This window comes from Cibotium barometz, chromosome 26 (genome assembly GCF_041138505.1).
Source record: "Cibotium barometz isolate CiBa-2024 chromosome 26, ASM4113850v1, whole genome shotgun sequence".
In the NCBI taxonomy this organism is placed as follows: domain Eukaryota; kingdom Viridiplantae; phylum Streptophyta; class Polypodiopsida; order Cyatheales; family Cibotiaceae; genus Cibotium; species Cibotium barometz.
The window spans coordinates 29,808,675-29,825,130 of NC_141071.1; the positions used below are offsets into that span (position 1 = coordinate 29,808,675).

At 38.6% G+C, this 16,456-nt stretch overlaps 1 protein-coding gene across 1 annotated transcript; it reads left to right on the top strand.

The window, feature by feature from the left end:
- The first annotated feature begins 7,495 nt into the window (after positions 1-7,495).
- LOC147623855 (uncharacterized) lies at positions 7,496-9,585 on the top strand. The gene has a single exon (XM_086820893.1). It carries the CDS (start codon positions 7,907-7,909, stop codon positions 9,119-9,121), a length of 1,215 nt encoding a protein of 404 aa, XP_086677019.1. The 5' UTR covers positions 7,496-7,906; the 3' UTR covers positions 9,122-9,585.
- Positions 9,586-16,456: the final 6,871 nt, after the last annotated feature.

Sequence of the window (16,456 nt, forward strand, 5' to 3'; positions counted from 1 at the left end):
GCCTATATTTTAAATCCCTTATTTGTGAATTTTTTAATCTATATAATATCCCCTTTTCTTTATGAATCTGTAAATTTTTTTGAAAAATTTTTAAATCATACCCTTATGTAAATATATTTCTGTAAGTTTCATAAATTAAAATTATGCTTCTGTTGAACGCACGTGATATTCACATTTTTTGTGAGTGACCCCCCCGAGGTGCATTCGTCGTGCAACCCTGTTTCCAACAATTTACACATGTGACTATTCATCCTTGAGGAGCAGACTCAAGTGAGGAAGATAAATCATGCTGAGAAGTAATGTGCTTGCTAGCACCACTATCAAAGTACCAGATATGTTGATCTGTCTCACTAACATACATACATCATGCACAGAAGGATCATAACTAAAGTGTGCCCAATCGTCATGTACATAGTTTTACTCCTTCTTTTTAGTACTTGGTGTTGATGCATTAGCCATAGCAATGCCTAAATCTTTCTTCTTCTCCTTCCCCAAACTTTTTCTGCATTCATTCATGTAATGGTTTGGCTTCTAGTATGCATTTTCCTTTCTTCTTAGGCTTACCACCCCTCTTCGCGGCGGCGACATCCTTTCTAGAAGACTGAGATGATTTTGTCTTAGCCAACTAGAGAAAAAGCTTTAGCTTTACTTTTTTAACTAGGCCAGGAAATGCTTGATCTCCCACACGCATACTAGATCGGTTTTATCGTGAATTCTCTTCTTATAAGAGAATTGTAACTGACTCATCACAATAAAAGTAAGGGCATTAGGGTTACCCTTCATCATGAGTCGAAGTGTAGGTGGAAACACTTGGTATGAATCCTACAGTTGCTCCCTGAGATATTTAATCCTTATGAGGAACTCATCCATTAAATCTCCCTCATTCATATGTTGTCAAGTAGGTCACTCGTGCCTTGTTACGCATTTCGTGTCGTGCAACAAGCATATCCCAAGCATGCTTTGTAGTTTTACATTAGCGAATATGAGGAATAGTACTCCTTTTCATTGAAACTTCCATTAATGCATGTGCACATGCATCCCACTTGGCTTGTTTTATTATGAGAGGTGCAAGTGTAGAACTCGTATCACCATCCCACTTTGGCTTGTTTCATTATGAGAGGTATAGAGGTAGATGCCACAGCTACATCAAAACTCATATCACCATCCCACTTGGCTTGTTTTGTTATGAGAGGTACAAAGGTAGATGCCATAGTTACATCAAAACTTGCATTACCATCCAAAGTACTTATACTATTTATGTTATTGTGTTGGAAAGACAGGGTATGCCTCAATGCCAATAACAACATTCCAAATCCCTTTTTAGCAAATAGATGGTGCATCATGTAGGACCACAATAGATAGCTGGTCCTATCAAGCTTATCCTCTTAGTGGAAAGGATACCAAATACATCACAACCTGCAAATAACTAATATTTAACATAGAATATAAATATCCCCACTACCTGCAGAACTATTAATTTCCAATGAATGCAACCAATAGATCACTGATGATGGCAATAGAAACCTACAGAGTGTATGAAAAATTAAAGAGTGTAGAGTGTTGAAATGATACTTAGCAAGGATGCATAAATCGATTGATGATGCTTTTGAAGACGAGCTCGAAGATGCGATGTCAAAGATGATAATGGCCCACCAAATGCTGTTTCTAATACTGAGAAGTATTGGATTACTGGAATGAAGACATTGCCCACTTCTTGGCCAATGAATTTTCAATTGGCCTGAGGGAGGGTGTGATCATAATGTCTAGATGATATAATTTTTATATTGAGTAGGAGATCTCATGAGAGCTATGATTTATTGCTTGGTAAACTCTTGCAATGGGAGATCATATTTTTTGTAAGCAGATCCTTTTTCACATTGTTATATAAAATCACTTCTTTTTAGAAAAAGGAGATTTGATTATGAATGTATATATGTATATGTGTATTTATCGATGCTTGCATGTATGTGTGTGTGTGTGTTGCAAGGTAAAATACCTAATAATATTAAAATCACAAAATGACACTTGCAAGTATAAGGAAAGAAAAATCCATACACAAGATTAGGTCTAATTTTCTCCCACGTGAGAGTGAGGCCATATCTTCTCTCCATGTATTTTAATTCATGTTACTTGAAATAGCTTCTGGGGTGCAAAATAGCTTTACTTTACATGCATGTCCATCAAGAAAAAAAGCATGCTTTACTTTAAGCATTCCTATCTACTCAAAATTGTCTAGAGGATCCCTTTAACCAAATAAATATTTATAACTTTTGCAATAAAATCAAATGTCCATAAGAGAAATTTTATATATCTAAATAAATATTTTCTACTAATAAATATAGACATAGTCCAAAATAAAATAAATGGCGAGCATCCAACAAAATGAAATTGTAATCTACCGATGTCCAAAATCGAGCATCTCAAACTCTTCCTAATCACCACCAGATCACCTCGATTATCCAACCCAAGAATCTGCACTTATATCAACTATGCTAATTAATTTATAAGTTAATTGATTAAATTTTAAATACAAATAACCATATAAAATCCAACTAATCAAGATGGTACAACCAATACTATCATGCATATATGGAGTTACCCACGTATTTTCAAAGTATCCTTTCGCTGCCCGAATTTAGGAAGGCATACCAATCTAAGCCCATCTAGGAGAATTCATAATTAATAAAAAACATGGGAATATAAAGTCGATGAAGTAATCCTCATAAGAGTATGTATATATGTATATATGTATATTATGCATGTGCATATATGATCGATGTGAGAGAGCTTCACATGAGTGGCATCACATGAGTGACACATCAAAATTCTTAAACATAGATTAATGCTAAGCACATGACAGATTAATGGTATTTTCAAAGTATCCTTTCGCTGCCCGAATTTAGGAAGGCATACCAATCTAAGCCCATCTAGGAGAATTCATAATTAATAAAAAACATGGGAATATAAAGTCGATGAAGTAATCCTCATAAGAGTATGTATATATGTATATATGTATATTATGCATGTGCATATATGATCGATGTGAGAGAGCTTCACATGAGTGGCATCACATGAGTGACACATCAAAATTCTTAAACATAGATTAATGCTAAGCACATGACAGATTAATGGTATTTAGGAAGGCATACCAATCTAAGCCCATCTAGGAGAATTCATAATTAATAAAAAACATGGGAATATAAAGTCGATGAAGTAATCCTCATAAGAGTATGTATATATGTATATATGTATATTATGCATGTGCATATATGATCGATGTGAGAGAGCTTCACATGAGTGACACATCAAAATTCTTAAACATAGATTAATGCTAAGCACATGACAGATTAATGGTATTAAAAATGAGCGAGACATAATAGAGAAGGATGGATAGAACTAAGCTACTATATATTGTGCTTAATTTATAATGATAATTTTGGATGTTTAGATCCTAATATTGTTAAAGAGATGATGTGGGTACATTTTAGTTGCATGATAATTGTAATTTTATGATGTTCTTGGACCTCTTAGATTCTATTATGTTTGAGGAAATTATCCTTGATGTTCAAAGTCAAATTTGAGCCTCTTGTAGTCTATTTTATGTGAAAATGACATCCTTAGAAGCTAAAACTACTATTTGCGACTCTCTCATACAATATCTATTTGAAGGCAATCGCCCACAATGCTCAAAATCTAAGTTTGAGCCATGGAAAATAGGGAAAATATGAGAGGCTCAAACTCAAGCCTCTAAGGAAATTTCCTTCACATAACAAAGACTATGAATGATTCAAGTGTAAGTTTGAGCCTCAAGGAACATTTCCTTTATAGACAATACACTATGAGACGATCAAACTTTAGTTTGGACCTCAAATGACTAGAGTTTTAAAGTTGTGCCAAAATTGTGAATATTTCCCAAATTTCCTAAATTGGTGTGTGTGTGTGTGTGTGTGTGTGTGTGTGTGTGTGTGTGAGAGAGAGAGAGAGAGAGAGAGAGAGAGAGAGAGAGAGAGAGAGAGAGAGAGAGATGAAACAACAAAAAAGATGTTACATGTAACTAGATGTCAAAACAAAATGAAAAGAAAAAGAGCATGCTCAACGTACTATATGTTTACACATAATGTAGTAAGTAGAAAAAAAAGGTTATGTCCTCAACAGAGCATGGGACCATGATATCCACCTCCTATGGTGGTGCCTCCCTATGGATTTCAAATCTGGAGCTGACGAGAGGAGGGCATGAATCTTTGAGGTTGAGACTATTTGACTCTCTAAAGGGAAGGGAGTAAGCCCACCAATCATGTTAGCTAACAAATCTCTGATAACTCCATGAATGTGTGTGGCCAAAACCTCTTGTAATTGATAACAAGGAATGGTATATGGCTATGTGTTATGTGTGGGTGTGTGGGTTCTGGTGGCTCTACACTGGGGGCTTGAGCGGGGTCCCAGGGATCTTTGGTAATTGGGTGCTTTGCGGTACACCACCCATCTAGAGAAGATAGAGGATCTTTGGTGCTCGATCATAAAGTAGAGCTTGAGGATCTTTAGTAATTGGGTGCTTTGTGGTACACCACCCATCTAGTGAAGATAGAGGATCTTTGGCAATTGGGTGCTTTGCAGACTGCAGTAGAGAAGGTAGAGGGTGCACTACTTACAATGGCCTCGTAGTTCCTTGTAGGTGGTGTTTGTGGGCACGGTGCTTGTCGTGGCTCATCAACAGACACTTATCCCCACTTTCCCTCATCATCAAGAGGCAGATGATGCCAAAAGCGTGTTTTGAAATTTGACCTTCTCACTAGTTATAATATATTCATGTGGTGGATGCACATATCGCCTTCACACAACTTTGGAAAATGGACCTTAGCTCAATCTTCCCCATGTGGATAAAGCATGAGATTCACCATCCAAGAGCTCTAGTCACAAGAAGCTCTCTAGATCAGCAAGCTAAACAAAGCTAAAGCTAATGCAAAAAGGATAGAAAATCTCAAAGGTTTCAAAAGAGAAAGATGATCTTCGGCAAGTACCAAACAATTAAAGTCCTATAACATTGGAGATTGGCCTATCCACTTTTAAAAGGCCAAGAAAACTATTGCTTCATATGATAGCCCTGATGAGGTCAAAGAAGTGAACCTCATTGGCCTTGAAGAAGATCCTACATTTACATTGCTAAGTGCCTCACTCTAGAACATGTTGGTAATATGATAGCCCTGATCAAAGAATTTGAAGATATCATTGCCTAGAAATACAGTGACACATGAAGGGACCAATTGAAGTGGCGAAACACTATAATCCCTCTTGTAGATAGATCAAGGCCATACATGGAAAGAGCTTACTAAATGAATCTATAATATGGCAAGATGGTCGAATAAAGATCGTTGATGGTAGAAATTAGGCACACGGAATGAGTCTCACCAATCGTGATCATCTCCAAAAAGAATGGGAAGGCTGAGTTTGTGTTCACCTCAAAAAGGTTATTACTATAACAGTTCATGATCTCTACTTCATGATCACCCATTGTCATACAATAAACATGTGTTGGAATGTATCGCACGAAAAGAAGCTATAGCTTCTTGGATGGGTTTGTAGGTTACAACAAAGCTACGATCGATTCTACCAAGCAACACAAGGAATCACACGAAAAGAAGCTTATAGCTTCTTGGATGGGTTTGTAGGTTACAACCAAGTTACTATTGATTCTACCAAGCAACACAAGGTAGCTTTTGCCACTGAATGGGGAGTATTTCCGTATAGAGATATGCCTTTTGACATAACTAATGCTCATACACATTTCAAAGGCTCATGTGCACTTTATTTAAGGAGTTTCTTAAAAATTCATTAAACCATTTGTGGAGTTTCTTTAAAAAATCCCTTGAAGCATTTGTGCATGAATTCTATGCCATATTCCATTTTAAAAAAGCACAACATGCCTTTGAAAGGTGTGTGAGCATGATGTCAATTATGTTGCATCTCCATGAATCTTCTCAAATGCTAGTTTTGGGTAAAACATGGCATTATTCTTGGGCATACTGTCTCAAAAAATGGCATATCAAGATTCGTCTCACACTTGAGTTGCCACCCTCCATAAATTTCAAAGGAGTCCACAAATTTATCGAACATATGGGATACTACAAGTGGTGCTTCATTTTTCTCTATGCATCAAATGCCCATCCTTTGTATTGGTAGTTGCTAGTGGTCTTCAAATGGACTCTAAAGAGTGCTAATGGGCATATGACAAGCTAAAGGTGTCATTGGTATAGGTGCTCCGATTCTTAGAGCCTTCCAATGGGATTTTATCTTTCACGTTCACATCGATGTTTTAGCTTTGGCTATATGATGTGAGTAAGCACAACCTAAAGGCTAGTGAGCATAACATGGATTTTCTAGCTAGCTTGCCAATTGCCAACTTTTATTTCTTCATGATTCATTTGAAAGTTACTACATTTTTGTTGGTCATGTATGAGATAAGCTCTGATCCACATGATCCACCAAATCACTATTCCTAGCTTTAAGGAAAGAGTGTCCATGGTTGCCAAAACATGCATCCAATTCTTTGAGTCATCAAGATTAAGAGAAGAGGGGCATCCTATGTTTCCTTATCTTCACTATTAAAAATTTAATAACACATATTGTTGACTCAAATTAATTGAGGTAGTTATTACTTCCTTCGTCGACCCATTTGAAGGCAGATTACTTCCTTCACTATTTAAAATTTGATTACATAGGATTGAGGTAGTTATTACCTTCTTCCCTATTCAAAAGTTGATTACAGAGGATTAATTGTAGCCATTTATATGTTAGTGATGTGTGGACATATCCTAATAATAGGGCGGGGTACTTTTTTCCTCTTTAGGAGTTTTTTCCCCAGTGCATATGTGCGCACTTATGAGTGTGTATAAGTGACTCATCATGTCACTTCACTTGTACTTCACTCAATCTCATTGATTTACTTTGAGTGTTGTGCTTCCATCTATCTCTTCTTGCTCGCTACATCTATGTGTGTGTTGTTACTTTGATCTCCACTCTAATAATTAGTATCAGAGCATGTTCTCTTGGCTCTCACCCCTTGTTATTTTCTCCTGAAGTTGCTCTTTAATTGTCTTAGATTGATCTATCCTCCTAGGTGGAGAAGGTATACCTTATAGTGAGTTGTTAATTGCGTTTACAATATTTTTGCACGTTTCAGAGCATTTCGAGCATGTTTCGGGGCTTGTTCACAGGCTGTAAAGTTTTCGTAGGCTCTAAGGTTTCCGGCACATACCAGACACATGCACACAATCTATGTACATGCACACCAGCTATGTGGAGTGTGTGGAAAAAAGTTATCCACCACCATAGGGTGAAAACCTTCATCTCTAAATATATATTGGAAGCTACGTTTGGAAGGTATTTATTTATAACCACCAAAATTGTCATTATCATCGTGCACGCCCACGACACACCATATGTACGTGCACAGAACGTATCGCCCATCAGCCCCAAGAGTGTGTTGTGAAAGGCAGAACCTTATCCGATATGAGCGTCGTATATGGAAGTCTCCATACGAGGTTCTCGTGATCGATTTCACGTGTGTAACATTGCGTTCTAGTTTCTGCGTTGTTGGCGTTGTTCTACACCCCACAGTGTTCCTTTCTTGCCAGTCATCCATGTGCTCTTTGTCTTTCATTCCATTGCAGGCGCCGGGCGGCTCAGATCAACTTACCTGTTGCGTCCTCTCTGCTAGCTAGCCTTGCTAGCTTCAGATCTCTTTTGCCGTCCTGTTGAGATTTCAAAGCCAGTGCAACGGTGTGAGCACTGCATCTCTGCCTCTCTCTCTCTCTCTCTCTCTCTCTCTCTCTCTCTCACGCGCGCACACACACACAGACACAGGAGATACAGCTTTCGTTTTCAGCCTCTGCCTAGCGTCTGAGTTGCCATGGACCTGCTCTCCCCTTGCAAAATGTGCCTTCAATGTCTCCCGTTCTTCCATGCTTCACCTCCACCTTCTCCTCGCCCTGCTCTCCCTGCAGCAGCAGCAGCACCTCCACCTCCTCCATCAGCGGCAGCAGAAGAAAAACTCCCAAAAGCCCAAATTGAAGAGAAAAATATGAATGCTGTTGAACAAGAACCACCATCTCCAGTAACAGATCCATACAAAACAGACGAGAAATCGTCATCTTCTCATGCAGCCATTCCTCACCAATATCAAGATTTACCCCTCTCTGAAGACTATACAGACCTGGGCTCACCAGCGTATCATGCCACCATGGGGCCCGAGGGTGCTATAGAAGAAGCAGCAGCAACAGCTTCAGGGATTATTATAGATCCAACCCCTCCTGTGGATCCACAGTCACCTCTGCAGCTGCCCTTCATGAATGATATTGATTTCCCAACTGCTGGATGGATGACTCTTCCTTCTCCCATAACTCCAGCTCCCATGGGATCAGGATATTTTGGAGGTCAACACCATCCTCATCATCAGATCCACCATTATGACCATCTCCATCACCATCATGGCCATGACCTTACCCATAACTATGACCATGTCGTCCTTCCACATCCACACTTGGATAGCTCTCAGTCTGTGCCCGACCCCGTCCCCGTCCCCACTCCACATCCACCCTTGGATAGCTCACAGTCTCACCATGACCATCATGATCACTCCCATCACCATCACCCTCCACCCTTGGAGAACTCTCAGTCTGAATATGACCATCATGACCACACCAATCACCAGCACCCCCACGACCATGACCATTATACCCCTTCACATTCTCCCTTGGAGATCTCTCAGTCTGCACCTGACATGGATCTATCCCGGGTCGAAAGTGGCGGCACGGACGAGGTAATGACTACGAATGGGCCATCAAGCTTGCTGGAGACATCTCAGTCGGAGCCCATAGTAGTCGTAGGAGCATCTGATGGTGATGGTGATGGCCATGGCCTGGAGCCGCCGCATGCCGTGCGGCGCAGGGACCAGCTGAAGCATCAACTCAGGGACCTCCAACACCAGCTCAAGCAGGGAGGGCAGCATCTGAAGGAGGAAGGCAGCCGGCACGTGCAGAACATGCTCAACAACATCAGTAAGCAAGCCCAACAGCTAGAAGGATCTGGAAGCTTCTTCATGGTGCCACGCGGGAACAACAACTAAGCCTGCCATGGCCATGGCCATGCTCATAACAATGGTAACTGCAGAACATGAATTGTTTTCTTGTTTGTCTTCAAGTGTTGATATCCTTTGTTAGCACTGTGTGCGTGAGTAGTAGGGTTGTTGTACGTGAACTTGCAAAGTTCTGGGAGCTTTGAGTAACGCGCATGCACACCGTTTTTTGAATCCTACATATTCTGCTCGTATTCACACTATTTTTTTTATCACGGTTGATTTAGTTAACGCAATGTAAGGTTGATGTAGTTATTGTAATTCAAAGTTGATTTAGTTAATGTAGTCCACCTCCTTTTTGTGATCCTAAGGTGTCTCCTTGCCCAATCAGAAAAGAGAGAGAGTCATCATCAGCTTTTCTCTCCTAAGGTGATTTAGTTAATGCCATATAAGGTTGATGTAGTTAATGTAATCCAAAGTTGATTTAGCTAATGTAGTCCACCTCCTTTTTGTGATCCTAAGGTGTCTCCTTGCCCAATTAGAAAAGAGAGAGAGAGTGTGTAATCATCAGCTTTTTGTTTTTTTAATAAGAAGGCCGGCCCGTTAATATCTTTAAAGGGACCGTATAAGATTACAAGCTATTTGTGAAGGGTCCTCCACCCTCTCTCTTTTTAAGTTTGCACAAAAGGCATTAAATGCGTTGGGATTCCACTCATGTGAAATGTGTATATGTGTTAAAGATGGAACTTTCATCACAAACACATGCCCGAAGAAAGCACACATTCATACTCTAGTGTGAAACTTATGTATGCAAGAAGCACTTGTGTGTGAGTGTGTGTGTGTGTGTGTGGGGGGGGAGGGGGGAGAGAGAGAGAGAGAGAGAGAGAGAGAGAGATTGTAATGCTCCTTGCATCAATAACTTGAGAACTTGTAAGACTAGAACTTTGATTCTCCACCCAATCATATCTCAAATGGACCCTAAACACATGGTTATATAGCCCTAGGTGATGCATGACCTTCCAACTTCAGCCCCTTGACTTTTCAATGGCTAGGCATGGTCCTTTCACTATCCAATGCCTCCTCAACTCCCCCTAAAGGGGGCGCCTACTTCCGTGGCCTTTGGGCTTCCCTTATGCACCATTTACATCCCTTTCACACCGACCTTTATGCCTATTAACCATTGCTTTAGGTATTTCCAATTTGAAATCCCTTGAATCTTATTTATGTGCAAACCTTTTACATATAAATAATCTTTTCTAGTCTTACCTTATAGTGTTTCCTGTCAGTCTCATAACATTTCCTCCCCCTTGAAAGAATTTTTTTTGACCTCGAAAATAACCTTTTCTTTAGTGTAGTCACTCAACTTGGAATAAGTTCTCTTTTATAAGTATTTCAATTATAGAAACACTTCCTTTAGTAGAGGAATATTACTTCCTCGTTCATGTGTTCTTAATCTCTCTTTCTTATTATGAGAGTATCTTTTTCTTTTAAAAACACCTACTGTCCATGTAAGTGTCATTACACAATACAGATCTAATACCATGTTGAACTTTATGCTACCCCCTTAGAGCACCAAGGTTGGCTTTAACATCTTCTTCTAAGATGAATATTTTGTTCTGGATGATGCTAAATATGAGAACAAACCAATATGATTATGCTCACTAACTTTGCATATGTTCTTGATCAGAGTCCTCTAGAGTCCATCCTCTCTCTCTTTTTAAGTTTGCACAAAAGGATTTAAATGCGTTAGGGTTCCACTCATGTGAAATGTGTATATGTATGAGACACTTGTGTGAAAATGTTAAAGATGGAACTTTCATCCTGCATAAAATACACATTCATAATCTAGTGTGAAATTTATATATGCAAGAAGCACTTGTCTGACGTGTGTGTGTGCATGTGTGTATGTGTGGGGGAGAGAGAGAGAGAGAGAGAGAGAGAGAGAGAGAGAGAGAGAGAGATAGGGAGAGAGAGATGTTTAGATATTCAAGTTGCTAGGTCTACACATGTCAAGTCCTTAAATAGCAGCTCTAGTTATTGCACTTGCTTCATATACTAGCTTCGTGCTCAGATTGATCCGGAAATGTCACATAAGGGTCAAGTGTTGGGCTTTAAAGTCACTTTGTTCCTTTAAATTATGTTTGTTTTATAAGACCCAAAAATCTAAGCAAGTAATGTGGTGACCTTGTAAGGCTCATGCAGTCACCCCTTTTTGTGTGTGTGTGTGTGTGTGTGCGTGCATGCATGCATGTGCACGTGTGTATGTGTAGATTTGGGGGGATTGGGTGTGTGCTAAGAGAGAGAGAGAGAGAGAGAGAGAGAGAGATGTTTAGATATTAAAGTTGTTAGGTTTATGAATGCCAGGTCCTTAAATAGTAGCTGTAGTTATTGTGCTTGCTTCATATACTAGCTTCATGCTTAGAGTGATATGGAAATGTCACGTAAGGATCAAGTCTTGGGTTTTAAAGTCACTTTTTTCCTTTTAATTATGTTTGTCGAAAGGCCCAAAAATCTAGGCCAGTAATGTAGTGACCTTGTAAGGCTCATACAGTCACCCCCTTTTCATGTAGTTTCTTGTTAAGGTCCAACTTTAGTATAGTCTTTGTAAGGTCCCTCCCAAGCCATGTATGTATATGTCTCTTTTAATATAGAATTCAATAAGGAAAGAGACTGTAATTAGAGAAGAGTGAGACAACAAGGCTAGAAACATTAGGAATGTGTTAGAATAAAAATATTAGCTCCAAAAATCCTAAAAGAAATAAGAACATAAGAATAGTTCTATTAAGAGATAAGTATTCCCAAAAATAGAATTTCGAGTTTAGGTGATAAGAGGTCATATTTAGAGTACTTTTATATATTTAGAGTCCATGCATACTAAAAATGTGAAAAAACAATGCGTTTCTAAAGATGGTGCGTTTGTGGCTATATACAGACGTTTTTGCCGATTCTGCCTACGATGGTTTGTAGACTAGATACCTTCCCGTTCTTTTGACTGGTTATATGACCATATTCTGAGTTTTTGTCACAAAGTTATGGCCGAAACAATTTGCTGTTTCTGTCAGGGTCTCTACATAGAGAAAACTGTGAGAAGGCAGTAAGTAGCCTCAAGGTAATCCTAGAGTTTGAGATGTATAGATCCCTTAATTCTTATCTAATATCTTAGAAAAGAAGCTTAGATTGCTATGGTCTTTCGGAGGAAGAGACCAAAACTCCATAGCTTTTCTTTTAGAGAAAGAATAGTATGCCGTAGTAAGAGAAGGCTATTTTGCCATAGACCTTAGAAAGAGAGAAGAGTCACAGTATGAGTAAGAAGAGATAAAGCTTGGGGATTATTGGATGATTTCAATCGTAAGACAAGGTATTAGACGACTCTATTCTCATATGTCGAGTTCTAAAGCTCTTGTCAACAAGCAAAGACAACGATAAACGACAAATTTCTATAAGGTATATACATATTTTGTTTTTCAATTATATATCATTCTTAGGGGTTGAGGCATGGCCCCGGCTTCTCTATTAATTGTTAATAGTGATCTATTTGATTGATTTACTATTTAAAGTTTGTATTCTTTTAAACAATAGCATATGCCTTAATAAAGAATGTCTTATCGCAATCTCAAGTTGAAATGCTAAAATCTTTGTGAAAAAGGATTGTTTTCTTAAGAAGGTGACATGGATCCTAGTCCTATGGTTTAGTGAGTAAATGGATTGTTATCTTGGTCAAATTAAGGTACAGGTACAACTTCTCCCTGCCTTGATGCTGCCCTGTACTTGTGCTTGTATAGCCTCACGGCGGAGACGTTAGTAAGGCCCGAAGTTGGCCCATGGTATCCCTCATACCATTGGGATAATGAGGTTTGCCGATTGAGGCGAGTGATTATGATGCTGCCTAGTTCTGAGGGCCCAGGCTAGTGCGGTGAATTAGCCCACCCTAGTACGCAGACATTCCTCTGAGGGGCAGGAGGATCGAGCGATGGAGCCTGAGAGGGCGACAGGCCGGCTTGAGTTCTTGCCAGCAGCCGATGATGAGGTGTATGGTCCCGTAGGGTTTTGCGAAGCATGTAGAGGCTGGAAGGCCGAATTCTAGATCATCGGCAGTATAAAGGAAAAGAATAAGAGAGCCAGTTTGGCTTGTATGAAATTGATTCATATATAAACTTTATATATATATATCTTGTCTTTGGCATGATTGTATTGTGTAAAAAGGATGTTTTAACAAACCTTGTGAAAAGGGCCTTAATTAAGGAACATGTTTATTTATGTCAAACAGTATGGTAGGATGAATTAAAAAACAAATTGACGCGTGAGTAGGGTGGAAAGTGGGAGGATGGAATGCCCTGACGGCACCATCCTACGGACAGGTGGACCCGATTAGTCGGGTAGCTTTCCAACATATTAAGTGAAAGCCCTACATTAGATAAATAGGTTCTCGGAGAATTCTATTTTAGAAGACTAGGCCAGCGGCTGTGCCTTGCATGGATGAGAAAAAAAGCGTTGCCTCTAGAAATCAAGTCTTGTAGTTGCCCAATTTATGATCAATTACCCTATGGGTGATTTGATTTTTAGAAGACCACGCTCTCCCTGCGGGATAGAATTAGGTCTTACCTATGAATCGTATCCTTGAATCTCTGCATGGTCAAGGTGTCGATGAGTAGGAAATTTTCTCCAAGTTAAGACTTAGTGGACTATCTTAAGTGTTTCCCCTATTTGTGAAAGGGGGGAACCTTACAAGTGGTATCAGAGCCGATCTTAGTTCCTAGGATTTGTTTTTCAAAGGTTAACTATCAAGGGATTAAAACAAGTGATTGTTTATCATATGAGGACGAATCAATCATCTCTACTGGCCATAGAAGTGATTTGAATATCCTCACATGTTGAGACAATCATCTTATGAAATTGTGCTTGTATCTTGGGGGTGCACACGCAAGATATTTGTACAATAAATTTGAGAAATGAGATTGGGGAGAAAACCTTTTGTGAGAAAAACATAGGGTGATCAAATTAAGAAACTAGTGAGAGACTGAATGACTAGAAGGATAGATCGAAACTTTGTTTAGAGAGATTTTCAAGATATCTCATTAATTTGTGTATTATAAATTATTAAGATTATAACTCCATTAAGATTTGAATAGTTGACATGTGAATGCCATCCATTGGATGCTTTACACTAGGACGATCATCCAAGATCTAGAACCCATCTGAGACAACATGAATCTCGGATGTGTAATTCCCAAAGGATCATGCTCTTAGATGTGTTAATCCCTAGATACTAGGTGTGTAATTTTCAGAAAACTAATTATCTCAGATATGTCAATCCTGATAATCTTTGGATGTGTCAATCCCAAGGCACCAGATGTGTAATTCTCAAGAAAATGAAGATCTCAGATGTATTAATCCTGACTGCCTTCAAATGTGGTGCTATAATAAGTATTTGATAGTTTTGAACTTTTAATGGATATAATGAAAGAAGCAAGCTCACCCTTGCTCGCGTCTAAAAATCGTAAGAAATGCCAAATTAGTTGGAAGCATTGTTGTCAATCTGACCATTGGAGCTAAAAAGTTAGAAGCATTGTTGTCAATCTAACCACTGGAGCTAGAATCAGTTATGAGATGCCATGAAAGTACACCTTCGTGAAAGGTTTTGTCCTCTAGGATTTCGAGAGGATAAAATGAACGAATTTTTGGAGCTAACCCAAGAAGGAAAGACCCTAAAAGAATACCACCAAACTTTTGTTAAACTTCTCTGATTTGCTCTAGAGATGGATGAGGTAACTCTTCTCCATCGATTCATTTGGAAGCTTAATCTACCTTTGAATAACCTCATTAAGAATGTGAAACCATCCTCTATTTCAGAAGCCATAATTATAGCCAGAGACTGTGATAAAGTTTTTTATATATATATAGAAAGTGTCAAGAAGGACATGAGTCCTTCCATGTTAATCAAGAAGAGGTCTCCTAATTCAAGAGGAACGTCAAGCCCACCCCTGGCTACAAGGAATCATGAGCTAGAGCAAAAATTAGGTCAAAAAATAGAGATAGCTGGGTTAAAGATAACCGAATTCAACAAGTATTTCTATGAGTAAATAGAAGAGGATTGGTGCAAGATTCATGTGAAGTAATGTGCATGATGAATAGAGGTATTCTACAAGACGATACTAAAATTATGAAATTGCTATCATAGGTTAGATTGCATAAAGAATTGATTTCCTTACGTTTTTCCATGATAATTTGTTAAGTACCATATTACATGGGGGTATAGAATAAGGAATTCGAAGGTTCATACCATATGAGAGGTATATGGATACACATGAAATTAGAATAATAAAGACCTTTTGGAGGCACAACAAAACGAGCCAAGCACATGAAATAAACGAATCTTTAAGAATAATATTTAGATAAAAGAAGATTTTTACCTAGTGGAGATACCACTTTTAAAGAGACAGGAGGATTTACTTAGATACTACCCTGGCTCGCGAGATGAGGACATCTCGAATCTTTTAAGTGGGGGAGATTGTAAGGTCCCTCCCAAGCCATGTATGTATGTGTCTCTTTTAATATAGAATTCAATAAGGAAAGAGAGTGTAATTAGAGAAGAGTAAGACAACAAGGCTAGAAACATTAGGAAAGTGTTAGAATAAAAATATTAGCTCCAAAAATCCTAAAAGAAATAAGAACATAAGAATAGTTCTATTAAGAGATAAGTATTCCCAAAAATAGAATTTCGAGTTTAGGTGATAAGAGGTCATATTTAGAGTACTTTTACATATTTAGAGTCCATGCAAACTAAAAATGTGAAAAAACAACGCGTTTCTAAAGATGGCGCGTTTGTGGCTATATACAGACGTTTTTGCCTATTCTGCCCATGCTAGCTTGTAGACTAGATGCCTTCCCGTTCTTTTGACTGGTTATATGACCATATTCTAAGTTTTTATCACAGAGTTATGGCCAAAACAATTTGCTGTTTCCATCAGGGTCTCTACACAGAGAAAACTGTGAGAAGATAGCAAGTAGCCTCAAGGTAATCCTAGAGTTTGAGATGTATAGATCCCTTAATTCTTATCTAATATCTTAGAAAAGAAGCTTAGATTGCTATGGTCTTTCGGAGGAAGAGACCAAAACTCCATAGCTTTTCTTTTAGAGAAAGAATAGTATGCCGTAGTAAGAGAAGGCTATTTTGCCATAGACCTTAGAAAGAGAGAAGAGTCACAGTACTAGTAAGAAGAGATAAAGCTTGGGGATTATTGGATGATTTCAATCGTAAGACAAGGTATTAGAAGACTCTATTCTCATATATCGAGTTCTAAAGGTCTTGTCAACAAGCAAAGACAATGATAAATGATAAATTTCTATAAGGTATATACATATTTTGTTTTTCAATTATATATCATT

Bases quoted from the DNA above. Each gene is read 5' to 3' on its own strand.
- LOC147623855 (XM_086820893.1), top strand. From the start codon at position 7,907: ATGGACCTGCTCTCCCCTTGCAAAATGTGCCTTCAATGTCTCCCGTTC.